A 16,790-nucleotide genomic window follows, 5' to 3' on the forward strand; every position below is an offset into this window, starting at 1 on the left:
CTTTGAGTTGAACATATAAATGTTTAGATTTCTTGCACTCAAATTGCAAAAAGATCTTTAAATCTAGAAAGATTAATTTAGATACAATCAGACCTAGTACACCAATGAATCGTCCTTGTTTCCCTTTTTTTTCACTTATCACAAGATGATTCCTTTTTTGAGTAAGTGGTTTCATCCTGCTTGTTGTGGCCCTTGTTGTTGATTGTAAGGGATGGCCCACAGTGAACCTGATTTACAGAATTTATTTCTTGCCTTCACTTCCGTAACATGACTTCCTAAAGTTCACCCCCAATTTTCTATCATCCAAATGTGTTTTTTTAAACCTAGTTTGTAAATCTCTGAAAAACTCAGTGCAAAACATTTTCTTTTTCATTCTTTTTTTTAATATAAATTTATTTATTTATTACTTATTTCTTGGCTGCATTGGCTCTTTGTTGCTGCGTGTGGCTTTCTCTAGTTGTGGATCTTCATTGCAGTGTGCGGGCTTCTCATTGCAGTGGCTTCTCTTGTTGCAGAGCACAGGCTCTAGGCAGTAGTTGTGGCTCATGGGCTCTAGAGTGCAGGTTCAGTAGTAGTGGCGCACGGGCTTAGTTGCTCCATGGCATGTGGGATCTTCCTGGACCAGGGCTCAAACCCAGGCCCCCTGCATTGACAGGCGGATTCTTAACCACTGTGCCACCAGGGAAGCCTGCAAAACATTTTCAATGACTATGTCAAACATCACGTTCTTTGGACTGTAAGGCGATACCTGTGTTTGCTAAGGTTTTAATTTTTTGAACTTGCTCCATGTTTGTGTTAAGTAATAAGCAGATTTGGGGGGGGGTGCTACCCTTGGAAGACAGTTTCTTTCTGTAAACTTAGTTACAGTGAATGCCTCTTGGCTCAGCCAGCTGGTAATGAACAAAGAAACTCATATCGTTTTATGAGAAAGGTGAATAGAATTTTTTTTGAGATTTACTGAATACTGCTCAGCTTTCTCTCCCTTCATCTGATACTGTGTGCTGCAAGGACATATTCCAGGAGATTTAATATCTCATAAAAGTATGATTTTTGTATTAAAAGAGTGTTATCAGGGTGTTTACACTGAACATTTCACTACTACCCAACTTCCGTCAGTCCAATTAAATGTGTATAGAAAGTCAACTAAGGAAAGCTTAATGGCTATAGAAAATTCTAAGTCATGTTACAGAGTAACATGCCTATAAATCCAAGTTTCTAAACCCCACCATATATTCTTAGCAAAACCAAATTAAGTGAACTTCTACTCTTGGCCAAGGTGGAATAACAGAGACTGGATTTACCCTCCTGCTTTAAACATCCAGAAACGAACAAAATATATGAAACAATAGTTTGCAAGACACTGGCTATCTGGCAGTGAAGGACGGTGATCCCCAAGAGATGAGAAACAAATGCAGTGAGACTCAACATTACCCCAGTTTACTGCCTGGAGGATTTCTAGTCTGAATCTCAGGGAAGGAGAACCCCGGCTGAGCCTGACAGAGTTGAGAAGCCAGAGCTGAGAGTCTGGGGAGTTGAAGGTGGACAGAGTTCACAGACTGAGTCTGGAGGAAGAGAGAGCTACACAGAGGTAAAACTCTGAAGATCTGAAGAGGTTCCCCTCTAGTGTTTAGTCGAGTCGTGATCAGCACATACAGGTGAAGAAACTGCAAAGCTTGGAAAAAAACCACGCAAGAGGATTAGGGGAACAGTGCCCACACTTCCATAGGGCTGGGCTTAGTGCTTGTTCCCATGAGGCAGGCTGGAGTATCTCATGGTTCACCCAGCACTGGATGGAGCATGTGCAGAGGGGTCTTGCCTCAGTAGTGGTGAGTAGCTCTAGATGGGCACTGCTCTGATCCTGCTTAATACATCTTAAAAACAAGATCTGAAAGGACCAAACTGTTTTTAAGTAATTTAGCCACATCCAAGAACAAAGGTCATGAAATTTATAGGCATACAAAGATATTCAGCAGCCAAGAAGGTAAAATTCACTATGTTAGACATCTGATCAAAATTACCAAGTATGCAAAGATACAGGAAATCGCAGCCCAGAAGGGTGAGAAAAATCAGTCAGTCAAGACTGACAGAAATGTTAGAATTCAAAGCATTAAATAGCTATTAAAACTATATTCCATAAGTTAAAAAAATAGAAGATAGAAAAATACCCCCAATTTTTTTCTTCCACATGATCAATACTAGCTGGAAGGATGTATTATGGGCATATATTTTAAAAAATGTAAATATAACAGAGTTTCTTTTCTCTAGCAAATTTTATTCCTTACACTAAGAATAGTTTTATTTTTAGCAAATAAGTGACTTTAGTGGAAATGCACTCTAGGAATGGCTCAACAATCTTATTCGAATGCCAAAAATGGTATGTTATTAAATTTAACTTGGATAATGTCTTTTGTGGATTAGGAGTTGTACTATTCCATTCATAGTATTTGGTAACAAATGTGGTTCTATTGTAAATTTGTCTTAAATATGCAGTAATTATTATGGCTCAAATATACTGACTACATAAGATATAATTATGAAAAGTGACCTTGCATCTAAACATAGGCCAAAACTATTTGATCAGTATTATTCAAATGAACGTAGCACTTTAGATAAAAACATGTTGAAAGACTATTTCTTCAATATTTAATGTTCTGATAATACACGTTTTTAACTTTATATCCTTATAACTAAATTTTAAAAGAAAATTTATTGGAGGTAGCCTAGTAAAATTTTGCTGCATTACAACAAAAAGGCATAAAGTGTATTTTTAATCACTTAGTATAAAATTCTGGTCTGTGTTATGGATGTGTAAATAGCTAAATAATCTAAATGTCACCTTTACTCAACCTTTCATAGGTTGTCTATAAAATCTGGAAACATAGATAATATTTTATCTTTCAGAGCAGAGACTGAAGATGTCCTTGACAATGTTCTGTATATTTGTTTGTACCTCCAGACTTTATGGACACTCGGTTCCTCTTTAAAGGTGAATGAGAAGATTTTTTTCTTATTGTGATAAATTACTAGACTTCTACATTGTCATGAAATATTTTATATCATAATGTAGGATCTCTTATAGTGTAGTACCTTTTTCCATGTACAAATATATTTAAATTGTGAATTGTACCCTTGATCAAGGATTTAGCAGCAGATTAATTATACATATGATCCATCATGTATGTTAAAAAAAACCATAACAACAATAGGCAACTTTAATAATCTAAAATAGTGAAATGATGGCCCAATTATTAATTATGGAAATTTAGCCAGGAAGAAAGATCCTCGAGCACTGCCTATTTATTTTATAGATAAGGAAACTGATGTGCAGATAAGTTTGACATCTTTCTCAAAATCATACAGATGGATCATAGCAAAGCTGGGCCTAGATCTCTGTTTTCTTTGTATTGTTTCGTTGCCTTATAACAAACACCAAGAACTTAGTGGCTTAAAATAGCCCTCATTTATTAGCTCGAAGTTCTTATAGATCAGAAACTAAGGTCACTGGACTGGGTTTAAAGCTTAGGGTATCACAAGGCCAAAATCAAGGTTCTAGACAGTTTGAACTCTGCTCTGGAGGCTCTGGGAAAGAAGGAATCCACTTCCAGGCTCATTCAGGTTGTTGGCAGAGTTTAGGTCCTTGTTGTTGTGGGACTGTTGTTGTGGGACCATCTCCCCGCTGACTAGGGTTCAATGTCAGCAACTGAAGACCTCTCTCTGGTCCTTGCACAGGCTGCGTCTGTCTTCAAAACCAGCAACGGCAAGTCATGTCATTCTCATGGTTCACACTCTAGAACTTCTCTCCTCCCGCTTTCTCTCAGCAAAAGCTCTCTGCTTTTAATGGCTCAGGAGGTCAGATCAGGGCCAACTGAATAACACCTTTGTCTCACAGTCAGCTGTGCATATAATGTGATCATATCTCATCAAATTCACAAGTTCTGGGGATCTTTGTGGGGCCATTTTAGAAAGTCTGCCTACCACACTCTGAATCTATTCTGACTTTCTTTGTGTTATACTCTACAACCTCATTCTGAAAGATCTACAATATACATATAAATTAAAGATTTACATATATGTATAAAAGTTTGCATGTATCTCACACAAATATAACTTTGATATTCATGTGGCCCCTTCCATTACTTTACAATATCTCTGTCCATTTTCTGCCTTCTTTTGAACATCTTCACTAAAAATTGTGCACACTTCACCTTGTCACTCTTATTCCCCTCATCCTGTTTTATTCTTCTTACACTGCTTCATCATTCTTATCACTGGAACATAAGTTCTATATGGGCAAGCTCCACATTTGATTTGTCCACTGCTGTACTCCCAAGTGCTTAGAACAGTGCCAGGTCAAGCAGCCCTGTTCTTTAATTATTTATCAGAAATAATAAATACTTAATGTTAATATTCATAGTTTGGCTCTAAGGACTTGTTTAAAGTTTTATTAAATCATTCCATATACCCTTGGAGAAAAATTTAGTATGCTGAAGTAGAGTTTCTGGGGAAATTTGGGTAAAGAAATCCCTTTACCCTTAATAAAGTAGCATATAGGAGGCAACTGATAGAAGTAACTTGAGCTTTGAAACTGGCAGCTATGAAATGGAATTCAATGTGTACTTTATGCAGTTGATTTTACTTAGAAAACTTTAACTTCTAGCAGTGTCAGATTAGTAGAATGTAATCTAGTAAATTGGGTGTAGGGACCGCTTCCTCTACTCTGATTTAGTAGAGCTGAACTACAAAAGCCATAAATAAGAAAGAATATAATTTACTCAAGAGGAGGAGAAAAGTTCATTAGAATGCTATTAAATGTAGAGAGAAGTAAAATTTGAAAATTAGGGGCTTCCCTGGTGGCGCAGTGGCTGAGAGTCCACCTGCCGATGCAGGGGACATGGGTTCGTGCCCCGGTCCGGGAAGATCCCACATGCTGAGGAGCGGCTGGGCCCGTGAGCCATGGCCGCTGAGCCTGCGTGTCCGGAGCCTGTGCTCCGCAACGGGAGAGGCCACAACAGTGAGAGGCCCGCGTACCAAAAAAAAAAAAAAAAATTTGAAAATTAAAAACTACACTATCTTCCATAATTAAACTATGATTTTACCTGAATAAGAGCAATGGAAGAAACAAACTAGAAAGTAGATCACTAGTAGAAAAGCCCTTAAATTTAAAATGATATAAAGAGAATAAAATAATTAATTTGGGAGATTTTTAATATAAACAGAATATATCATCATTTTCAAGGGACTGTACATCCCAAGAATAGTTTATTAAAGAGTGGGAAGGAAAATGAGGAAAATCAGTGACTGTAGCAGGAAGGACATAGATGGGTTTATTCATCAAGGTTCTTTTATTTTCAGTTGTTATGAACTAACATCAAACTGTTTTCGGCAAGAATTTTTTTCGAAAGCAGTAAGAGAAGAAAATCAGGTGGTAATATTGTTTATTGACTCACAAAACCGAAAAAATCAAAAGAATGGTTGAATTCAGAGGCTTGGAGTCATCACTGGAACAGAACTATTCTTTCCATTAATAATCTTCACTTTCCTCTTCTTGCATTAACCTTAGACCAACAACTGTCCTGAACTTTCCCCAAGCACCTTCACTGTTATATTCTGCTAGTTTCAAGCTCAGTAGAGAGAACTTCTCTTCCCTAGTAGTTCCAAATAAAATGGTCCTAGGTCATAGTTTCATTGTCATGAGTTAGGCCATCTGCCCATCCAATTACTAGAGTCAAAGAAATGGAATACAGTACTTGGCCCTGCCTGGGTCAATGCCCACTGCTAGAGCTGAGTGTCCAGGGGTGGAGTGGGGAAGTGAAGGCAGGAGGGTGTAGGTCGTTGTACCTACATGAACTGCCTGGAGAAAGACAGAAGCCCCACACCTAGATTTGCCAGATTTAGCAACTAAAAATGCAGGATTCTCATTTAAATTTGAAGTTCGGGTAAACATGGAAGAAGTTTTTAGTATTAGGTAGGTCCCATGATAATATTTGGGACATACTTATACTAAAAAAAATTGTTGTTTATCTGACATTTGAATTGAACAGAAAATACTGTACTTTGTCTGACAACCCTGCCCACACCCAGACATTTCAGTGATTTATTCAAGAAATGGTTGGAATGGGGCTGAGCAAGCAGCAGTGATGAGTCCACTACTATAGGAACGAAGGACTGAATGTCAACAGCCATTTCCGGGCCAAAAGAATGCAGAAGTGATCTGTAGGCAGGCAGATTACAATAAGAGAAATGAAACATAAAATGCATGAATGCAAACTAAGATAGAGTAAAAGAGACCAATGGAAGACTGTTACTAGGGAATGTGGAAGAGGAGGACTTATAAAGGAGGATTCAGGGGCTTCCCTGGTGGCGCAGTGGTTGAGAGTCCGCCTGCTGATGCAGGGGACACGGGTTCGTGCCCCGGTCCGGGAAGATCCCACATGCCGCAGAGCGGCTGGGCCCGTGAGCCATGGCCGCTGAGCCTGCGCGTCCGGAGCCTGTGCTCCGCAACGGGAAAGGCCACAGCAATGAGGGGCCCGCGTACCCCCCCCAAAAAAAAGGAGGATTCAGCAATGTGAATTGCCTGTGCAGTTTCCATTTCCCCCTCCTCTTTTATTTCAAGGCCTTCCCCCTTCATCTTTTTAAATAGGATCTCCGTACTATTCATGAACCCACACTTTTCCTAAACATGTACTTCAGAGGAGGCTGGCTTCAGTTACAGAAGTTGATTTCTGATTGGAATAAGGCATGTGTGAGTTCAGTTATCTTTGAATGATTTTTACATGGCCTTGTGATTCAGTTCAGGCCACTGAAACACGTAGTTAAATGTACCAGAGGGCTTCTAGGAAAGATTTTTGCCTACTTTTAAGAAAGACATGCAAAAGAGATATAATTTGTGGTACCTGGCTCTGATGCTGGAATTGGTGCAGCCATTCTGAAATAATCAAAGAAGTGAATTAGAAGACAAAGCAGGATGTGAAAAGATGGAAAGAAGCGTGTACCTGATCTATTGATGAACTGATTAGCCCAGGAATCACCCTACCTCTGGACCTCTTGTAGTGCAAATTAATATATTTCCTGATTGTTTAAGACACTTTAAATAAAGTTTTCTTTATTTGAAGCTAAAAACGTTCTAACTGACATATAGGAGATTGTTATAACAGTCAGGAGTTTCTGTATATTGGACAATGAAGTGACCTTTCTATTTTGTTCATTCGCTAATGATCACAAACTCAAAGCATGAAAACATTGGGTTTTTTTACTTAAAAAGTAAGAAGTTTTCCGTTTAAAAATGCCATCTGCTACCCCTTAAAGTAGTCAGTGAAAACAAAAGCAAACATGTACTTTAGAATTAGAACTATTGGGGAAAAGAAATCACGGAAACTAATATTCATTCAACGGTAATGTCTTTTTTTAAGAAGAGCAACAGTTACTTAATGAAACTTCAAAATTGGCATCATAAATTGGCCTGAATATAGTTCTTTGAACTATCACTATGGAATTTCCCAGTTCTTGAAGGATTCAGCTGCTTTTCAAAAAAACATTTTATTAATCTTGGTATAATGGTACCCCCATATGTGTGGAGATGCTGTTACTGTATCTTTTTGGAATCACAACAATATAAATTTATTTAAATTATATCAATGGAAAAATCACTGTCCAATGATACAAACAGGTCAAAACAATTACTTAAGTTAACTCCTCTCTGTTTCTGACCTTAACAGATGACATGTGTTGGATTTTACGCCTATTTTTAGCTCTGATCTTAGGATCTCCACCTACCATTGGAAAATCCAGCTGGCATTCCAGTCACTTCATTTTCACGGCAGGAGTCTGTTCATGAAGAATGCCAAATTTCTACATATAGATTCATTCTGTGTTTATTGTTACTGCAAAACATTTTTTCCCTCATTTTCTGAAGTAGATACACTACAGAGAAAGCTGCTGTGGGACATTTTGGTAAAGTGAATCTTACTTTATCATTCTCTTATTAACATGAAATTAACTTGCATTCCCAAAGGGAGTAGGAGAGCAGAGGGAATCTACACAATAAAATTAAATATTGTCAATGTCATATCTATTAAGACTAGATTCAGTGACATATAAAAGAAAACCCAAACATGGCCTAAACAGGATGGAAGTGCTGTCCTCCATAGCACTTTGTGTAATGAAGTCGGTTCCAGGGCTGGGATGCCAGCTCCGTAGTCACCTTGGGGTCAGATCCCTTCTTTATAGCTATTCTACCAAACTAAGCACATGCCTTGAATCCAGGCTTACCTCAAAGAACTCTTGATATCATGACCAAGGTCCAGGCAGCTGGAAGGAATACTAAGTGAAGGACTAGAGATGTGTGGTCCTTAGTCTCAAGGGAGTCTGCGAATGACTTTTAACTGGGTTTATTTCTACCTCACATAGAATGACAATCTATTCCTTAGGCATAACAGAATGGATGTAGGGTAGATGCTTCTATCACATTCCCTATCACAGTATGCTTAAGATTGTATCCCAACCTCAAATGTATCTGTATCAGTTTCAGAATTTGATCAGAACTTGTACCTTTCCAATTTTAAGTTTGTCTCCTGTCATTTTTTAACCATAGGAATTTTTTCTGGGGTGAGAAGTGATTTCACCAATCTACACTTAGATTTCCTGTAAATGTAATTAAGCATGTAAACATGCCATATTCCATCCTGAAAATGTCTTAGGCCCAAGTGTTATAAATTAGCAAAACGAATTATATTCTACTTTATCTATTTGGTAAGTTCAAAATTCTGATTTAACACTATATCCTATCTTTAACTCTAAAAATAACTATATTTACTGTGACTTGATTGGTCACCTGTTTGCCCCCAAACATTTCATATTTTCTGTAAAAACAGGCTTTATAGTAAATTTATAGTAAAATCATTATTTTTCTGAAAGTGCCTTTACAGCCATTGGGAAGCTACGGGGTACAAAAAAGGGTACCATCAAAATGTTTCCAAAATATTAATTAATTCTCATCAGTAACTTCTAAGGTAAGTTTCAAAAACATACATTTCCCAAATAGTTTGAAAAACAGAAAACTCACTCTAAGTGCTAAGGGGATTGCCTTTGATATTTCTGTGAAGCTTGAAAAGTACCCTAAGCATCAGTTTTTCGGAATGAAGCATGGGGAATAAGTAGCACACTATACTTATTGCAAGACCTTATTTATTGATTGATATATTTTAAGATGCTCAGTTTTCCTGCTAATTCTGTTATCACATCAATCAATCTCTGCTGTCCAACTCAGCCACAGCCTTTCAAATCACCTTGAATGCACTTACTTAGCAGGATGCCAACAGTGTGTCACAGAGATCCATAGTTTGCAACACCCAGCACAAAATGTCACTCTGCTTTCACTTCTTGAACTTGCCTATTGACTTCTCTGTGATTCCTCAGTCCTTAAAGCAGAAAACAGATCTGATAGGGAGTGTTTGGACATGATTAACATGATATTCACCTTTAAGTGTTCTTATTCCTATGCTTACGGGGGCACAGAGAGAATGGTAGAAGTAGACACAGAATTAGAATTACACACATTTTGTCAAAGTGTGTGCCTGCTTTTAAACTCTGAAGCTTTAGAAAGGTGTGAACTATTACTAAAAGGCATGTTCTAATACCCTGATTAGGTCCGTTTAAAGTAGAACTTGTGGAAGTGATTTAAGCCAATATAATTGTCTGTGACTACATGATACAAATTCAGCTTCATTCTGAATATAAATCTGGTACAACCGTGTGGTTCCCAGAGTTAACAACTAAAGAGTTCTTAATCTTCTCAGGATCTACCATTTATTGAGTGGGTACTCAATAAATATGCACTGAGTGAAGATCAGTGCCATCTATAAGCTCTTTCCAATTTGATATTAGATGTTTAATCTACTAAGCAAGTTTGTCTCATTGGATTTAATCCTAATTTTAACTGAAAGTAAACATGCTAGATTCTTCTCCGCTTTATCTACTTTGTGCTCTTCATGAGATATTGTTACCCTCATTCTTTCTAAAATTATCAGCAATTCAGATTTTCCTTTATTAATTCCAGATTTTTTCTCACCTCTATTTTAAAAGAACTATAACCATTTGATATGTGACATATAAAATAAAATGTAGGAAGCTTTAAAAGGTATAGAAAACCTATCATAATGGGAAATCAGCATCATCATCATAATCATCATCATCATCATAGTAGTAGTAATAGCAGTAAGTACAATTTGTTGAGCACTTATATCTAAGCACTGTATACAGTGTTTTTACTAATATTAATTATATAATCACAACAACTCTGCAAAAGAGGTATTATTATCCCATTCTACAGATGAGAAAACTGAGGCTCAGAGAGGTTAGGCATCTTAAGTAAAATCACACTTCTAGGGTGCGACACTGCCAGGATTTGAAGCCAGGTATATCTGATTACAAAGCTTGTGAACATTATATCGTAAAGTATGTATACTGCGAAAAATTCATTATGAATGAAGATGTTTCACAGCCTCAGACCTATTGGTTAATTAATAGGGATGTATATAAATAAAACATACCAGAAGTTATTCCACCACTGTCTTTTTTTCAAATGTTTGACATTGCCCACTTTAGGAATCACAGAAAAGAACACTATATGGCACAGGAGGAAATAGGGACAGAAGTATTCTTTTTTTTTTTTTTTAACATCTTTATTGGAGTATAATTGCTTTACAATGGTGTGTTAGTTTCTGCTTTATAACAAAGTGAATCAGCTATACATATGCATATATCCCCATATCTCCTCCCTCTTGCGTCTCCCTCCCACCCTTCTTATCCCACCCCTCTAGGTGGTCACAAAGCACTGAGCTGATCTCCCTGTGTTATGTGGCTGCTTCCTGCTAGCTAGCTATTTTGCAGTGTATATATGTCAGTGCCACTCTCTGCCTTCGTCCCAGCTTACCCTTCCGACTCTCCGTGTCCTCAAGTCCATTCTCTACGTCTGCGTCTTTATTCCTGTCCTGCCCCTACGTTCTTCAGAAACATTTTTTTTTAAATATTCCATATATATGTGTTAGCACACGGTATTTGTTTTTCTTTTTTTGACTTCACTCTGTATGACAGACTCTAGGTCCATCCACCTCACAGCAACTAACTCAATTTCATTTCTTTTTATAGCTGAGTAATATTCCATTGTATATATGTGCCACATCTTCTTTATCCATTTATCTGTCAATGGACGCTTAGGTTGCTTCCATGTCCTGGCTATTGTAAATAGAGCTGCAGTGAGCATTGTGGTACATGACTCTTTTTGAATTATGGTTTTCTCAGGGTATATGCCCAGTAGCGGGATTGCTGGGTCATATGGTAGTTCTAGTTGTAGTTTTTTAAGGAACCTCCATACTGTTCTCCATAGTGGCTGTATCAATTTACATTCCCACCAACAGTGCAAGAGGGTTCCCTTTTCTCCACACCCTCTCCAGCATTCATTGTTTGTAGATTTTTTGATGATGGCCATTGACTGGTGTGAGGTCATAATTCATGGTAGTTTTGATTTGCATTTCTCTAATGATTAGTGATGTTGAGCATCCTTTCATGTGTTTGTTGGCAATCTGTATATCTTCCTTGGAGAGAGATACTATGTTCTTGGATTGGAAGAATCAACATTGTGAAAATGATTATGCTACCTAAAGCAATCTACAGTTTCAGTGTAATCGCTATCAAACTACCAATGGCATTTTTTACAGAACTAGAACAAATATATTTCACAATTTGTATGGAAACACAAAAGACCCTGAACAGCCAAAGCAATCTTGAGAAAGAAAAACGGAGCTGGAGGAATCATACTCCCTGACTTCAGACTATACTACAAAACAACAGTAATCAAGACAGTATGACACTGGCACAAAAACAGAACAATAGATCAATGGAACAGGATAGAAAGCCCGGAGATAAACCCACACACATATGGTTACCTTATTTTTGATAAAGGAGGCAAGAATATACAGTGGAGAAAAGACAACCTCTTCAGTAAGTGGTGCTGGGAAAACGGGACAGCTACATGTAAAAGAATGAAATTAGAACACTCCCTAACACCATACACAAAAATAAACTCAAAATGGATTAAAGACCTAAATGTAAGAAGTATTCTTGATTGAATGAAAGCAATGGTTGAAAGAAAAAGACGTCCTTCTTCCTTCTCAGGTTCCTCATGCAATGAAAAAATAGATTCACTTACCAAAAAACCACCTATTTTAGGAGGGATGCAAAGGCCAAACCAAAGGTATCTTAGAGCAAGATGAACTGTCCTTCTGAAATAAGTATTCAGCCTTCTTCATTGATGCATCAGACTTAATGACATGATGACATTGCTAGTATATTTCCATTGGATACTGCCACTGACAGTTCTGCCAAAAAGAGCCATTTTTAGAACTGGGAGCTCATGTATGAATTTCCTATTTGTACGCTAGCTATCACAACCTTTCACATTCTCAAGTGTGTGAAGAGACTGAGGTTGAATAGTAAAGCTGTTTGCAGGTGTAGTCTCTTGCCCTCAGTGTGGGTTTACAGCTCTTAAAAACAGCTTGTAAGGAAAGATTTCTATTTGATGTGGATGGTGGTGAGAGTTATTTACTTATTGTAGAGCCAATGTGATTCCCTGATGAGCAGAAAAATCCCAGTTAATGATCTAGCATTTGGGCTTGGGTCAAAGTAAATTACAGTATAGCTTTCAAACCTCAGTAGTCATATTCAGAGGCTGTGCCCATACTTGTAGGGGAGGGTGCTGGTGTTTCTCTATATTTTTTAAAAGTGGAAAGGGTATGAGTGAGATCTTTATTTCTACTACTTCTAGTCCCATGTGGCTAGGGCTTGGTTATCAATCTTCTTGACCAAGAGACACTGCTTTTTCCCCCTCAACTTTACTAACACCACAAAGATGGAGAGGGAGATGCCTATTCATTAATGTCAGACATTGCTTCAAATGGCTTACAGGCCTCAGTACAACGCTAAATAAGCCTCCATATAAAGCGTGAGTCAGAATTGGTTCTGTCAGACTTCTTTTTAGATATGTGATTGTTTTAGTCATCAAGGCAGTATGTAAAATAAAATCCTTTCCAGGTTTCATATATTTGAAATGGGAATGAGTATTCTTTCAGTTCTGTACCTGCAGTTTTGATTAATAACTTTTATTTTAGTATTCAAATAACATATTTTATTTTTTAATTCACCAAAGCATTTTCTTCACCAAAACTATGGTAATCTGAATCTAGGTAATTAGATAATCTAGATAACTAGAACCTGAAAATGCCTCTCACTCTCTTTCTCTCCAGGTAGATAGATAGACAGATAGACAGATAGGTAGATAGATAGATAGCAAGCAGGTACATAGATAGATACATAGATGATCTAGAGATATATATGTACATGTATATCTGTATATCTCTCTCTGTGTATTATGTATATGTATATCTGCTTGGAAAGTAAAAATAATTAAGTTCCTTCCACAGCATAAAATAGTTTATACTTTTATATTCTTCTGTTATAGGTAATTTTCTGACTGAATTTTTACTTTGGTATCTCACGGATTCAGATATACAGCTATCGAAATGGCCTGCTATCCAGATGATGGCCAGTACAAATGTGGAAGACCTATATTGTCTGCCTAGCAGCATTCACTAGAAAACCACACTCATAAGAAATAAAGTAATATATGGTCACTGATAGTCATACCACTAAATGCTGTTTGTTGTGTTGCCATGCTATAATTTGATTTTTAAGTTAAGGCTACTTGAAAAAGAAGCAGTTTAGATTTATGTGATACAAATTCCACACTCCATAATTAAAGTAACTTAACCACTGTAAACTTATCAAGCTGTGAACTTTAAGTTTATAGTCTCCGTTTATTTAATAGCTACTTAGCCCACGTATGTTCTGCACCCTTTGGCTCTGCACTGAGGATACAGCTGGAGGAAGACTAAATACTCTGTTCCTCCTGGAACAGTCGGTCTGGCTGGTGGCACTGCTTTCTATGCAGTAATATTATTTTGCCCTCAGTGTTGCTGTTCTGTGTTGAATTTATAGGAGGTCTATCTGAACACATGCACTTGCACATTATTTAAGGAATAAACTGAAAAGCTACATCTTGGTGACTATGGATGATAATTATAGTTCCCCAAGAAGATCTTTTTTTGTAAGAAGTTACTAGAAGGCCCATTGGGGAAACTGAAATGCCTGGGTTCCTTTTGTTTCTTAATAGAATCGGATCTGGAAGGCCTTGATGATCTAGGTACTGTTTACAGCAACATTGACCAGCAGTTGAATGAAGCCATGAGGCGACGCAGACACGCGGGAGAAAACGATTACAACATCGAGGTGCTGCTGGGAGTGGATGACTCTGTGGTCCGTTTCCATGGCAAGGAGCACGTCCAAAACTACCTCCTCACCCTGATGAACATTGTGAGTATTGACTCCTTTTTGAGGTTTTTTTGATCTTTTAATTCACTTCCCTTGTTCTGCTAGAGCCTTTTGGAAACCTCTGTGACGTCTCCCATGACTGCGCCCCACATCCAAAATGTGTCCATAACTGCATTCAGTTCAAATATTGACCTACATATTTAACATACAAGATAGTTCTTTCCAGCATCATTTTGCATCCCAGGATGATGAGGAATTATTTAGGCCTGCTAACTCTGTGTGGATGCTTATTGTTAGAGCTTTTGAATAGAGCAATGTTTTTCAACATTACAATTGAAGGTAATATATGTACAAAGCACAGTCAGCTCTTGGCACAAGTGCTGCCCTGGAAGTTATAAAGGACTCTTTTTAAATTTGTTCTTTATGTCTTCTTTATTAGCCTTACTCTTGTCCAGAAGAAATTTAGTCAGTATTCTCAAACTGGTGTTCTTTTTTCCTTGTGAACTGGCAGAGAGCAGTTGAGGAGAAATAATATATAAATCATCTACTTCTAAAAGATAATTGAGACTGTAGTATACTTTATTTTATATGTTTTATTTTCTAGAATTGTAAAATACATATTGTATTGACCTGGCAAATTTAGTACCCAAGCCTATTCTCTCTTTCAGCTTTTTGACTTTTAATGTAATTCTTTGGGTATTTTACCTTCTTTTTTCCATGCTTAAAATTAGATTTCCAACAATTATACTGGAGAAGAAAAATTATTAGTTTTACTTATCATGAGTTTATTCATCCTAATACTGATGCCAATATATTAAAAATATATTTCGTTCATTGAGATGCCAATGTATAAAATTCTACACATACCATGTCTCTGTGAAATGGAAAATGAATATAGAAACTCAGACACATTTTTATTTGTTCATTGGCACTAATTCCCATTATGAAGACTGATTATCACGCAGAAAACAAATTCCTGTGGAGATGCTGTTTTTACTTGCATTATGCATTGTGCCCCTGGGCTGCTTTCTCCTACCACTAGTGAGGCAGTCAATCAGGATAGACCTAGACCCTAAGGGGTGCTCAGACCTACAGGAGGCTCTTGGAGTAATGCAGCAGAAACTCAATACAGTCCTTGGCCTCACAGTACTTATAATTCAGTCAAGGATAAAAAAAGATGCAAAAAAATGCAAAGGTTGAGCGATAAAAGGCATGCTATTGTTAAGATATATCGGGAGGCGCTGCATTATAAATTCTTCAAGACTTTAGAGGGAGCAACAGTCATCAAGTTGTGAAGTGTTGAGAGTATTAAACTGGAACTTAGAGGAGGCAGAGGCGTTACCTCTAGCTCTGTACCTGGTTGACTTCGTGACCTTAGATAGTCATGTCCCTTCCTGGGGTTTAGTTTCTGTATTCATAAAATTGAAAGACTGTACAAGATGCTCACTATTTCTCTAATTCATCAGGAAGCTGGAGGTTAAATTGGGTCTTTAGGGCTTTGTTTTCAGGGTTTTTTTCATTTGTTTTCTTTAGTTTTTTAAAGGGCACATGGAATTGTAAAGGTTTTCTGGGTAGACTCCATTGACAAGAAAGTAGAAATGAATATAATATATTCACCAGACAGTAAGCTTAGGTGTCAAGGAATAAAGTGCTGCAGTTTTGGTTTTATAACCATCAAAAAAGGACTTTTGTTTTTAATACCATTAAATAGATTAAGTAATAGGCTGAGTCTCTGGCTCAAATACTAGAAATTATTCTAAAGCTAATTGAGCATCAGAGAATGGAACTGGAAAAGAGAAAATAATTTTTCAAACTTAATAAGCTCATTGCATCTGAAGTAATTAATGTAGGTAGAGGTCTTGAGGAGATAATAATAACAGTCCCCCCTTCCCTTCCCAAGTTTAGAGCCAACTGAAAGATATGGTGAACAGACAGATGGAGAATAAATAGTTTTATTATTTATAAGAGCTGAATTGCACATGACTTAAATTTATAGCCACAAAGATTTTTCTTATTCTAAATCAGTGATTCTCAGTGGAGAGCACTTTGTTCCAGCCCCTTCCATCAGGGATATTTGGCAATGTTTGGAGACATTTTTGGTTGTCATAACTGGGAAGGGATGCTACTGCCACTAGTAGGAGATAAACTACCTACAACACAAGGGCAGCCCTATACAATAAAGGAATATGAATTATCCAGTCTAAAACGTCAACAGTGCTAAGGTTTAGAAACCTTGTTCTAAATTAGACAATCTTACTCACAACCCCCCATCTCTATCTGACTGGATAATTTCAGGTCTCCTTTATAGGACAGGTAGAGAGCTTTAAGCATGACAGATAGAAGACTGAATCTCGTTCTTTCCTCCCTCCGCCCATTGCCCTATTGTAGACTGTTAGATCTACAGCACT

The 16,790-nt window shown here is 37.4% G+C and overlaps 1 protein-coding gene across 1 annotated transcript in view; it reads left to right on the top strand.

Annotated features, from left to right (window-relative positions):
- The window catches only part of ADAMTS3 (ADAM metallopeptidase with thrombospondin type 1 motif 3), a 289,212-nt gene that overhangs the window by 207,526 nt on the left and 64,896 nt on the right, over positions 1-16,790 (top strand). Inside the window, exon 5 of the mRNA XM_060147233.1 lies at positions 14,225-14,424. Coding sequence (XP_060003216.1) covers positions 14,225-14,424 — 200 coding nt within the window. The remainder of the gene's footprint in view (positions 1-14,224; positions 14,425-16,790) is intronic.

This window comes from Lagenorhynchus albirostris, chromosome 4, assembly GCF_949774975.1.
Source record: "Lagenorhynchus albirostris chromosome 4, mLagAlb1.1, whole genome shotgun sequence".
Lineage (NCBI taxonomy): Eukaryota > Metazoa > Chordata > Mammalia > Artiodactyla > Delphinidae > Lagenorhynchus > Lagenorhynchus albirostris.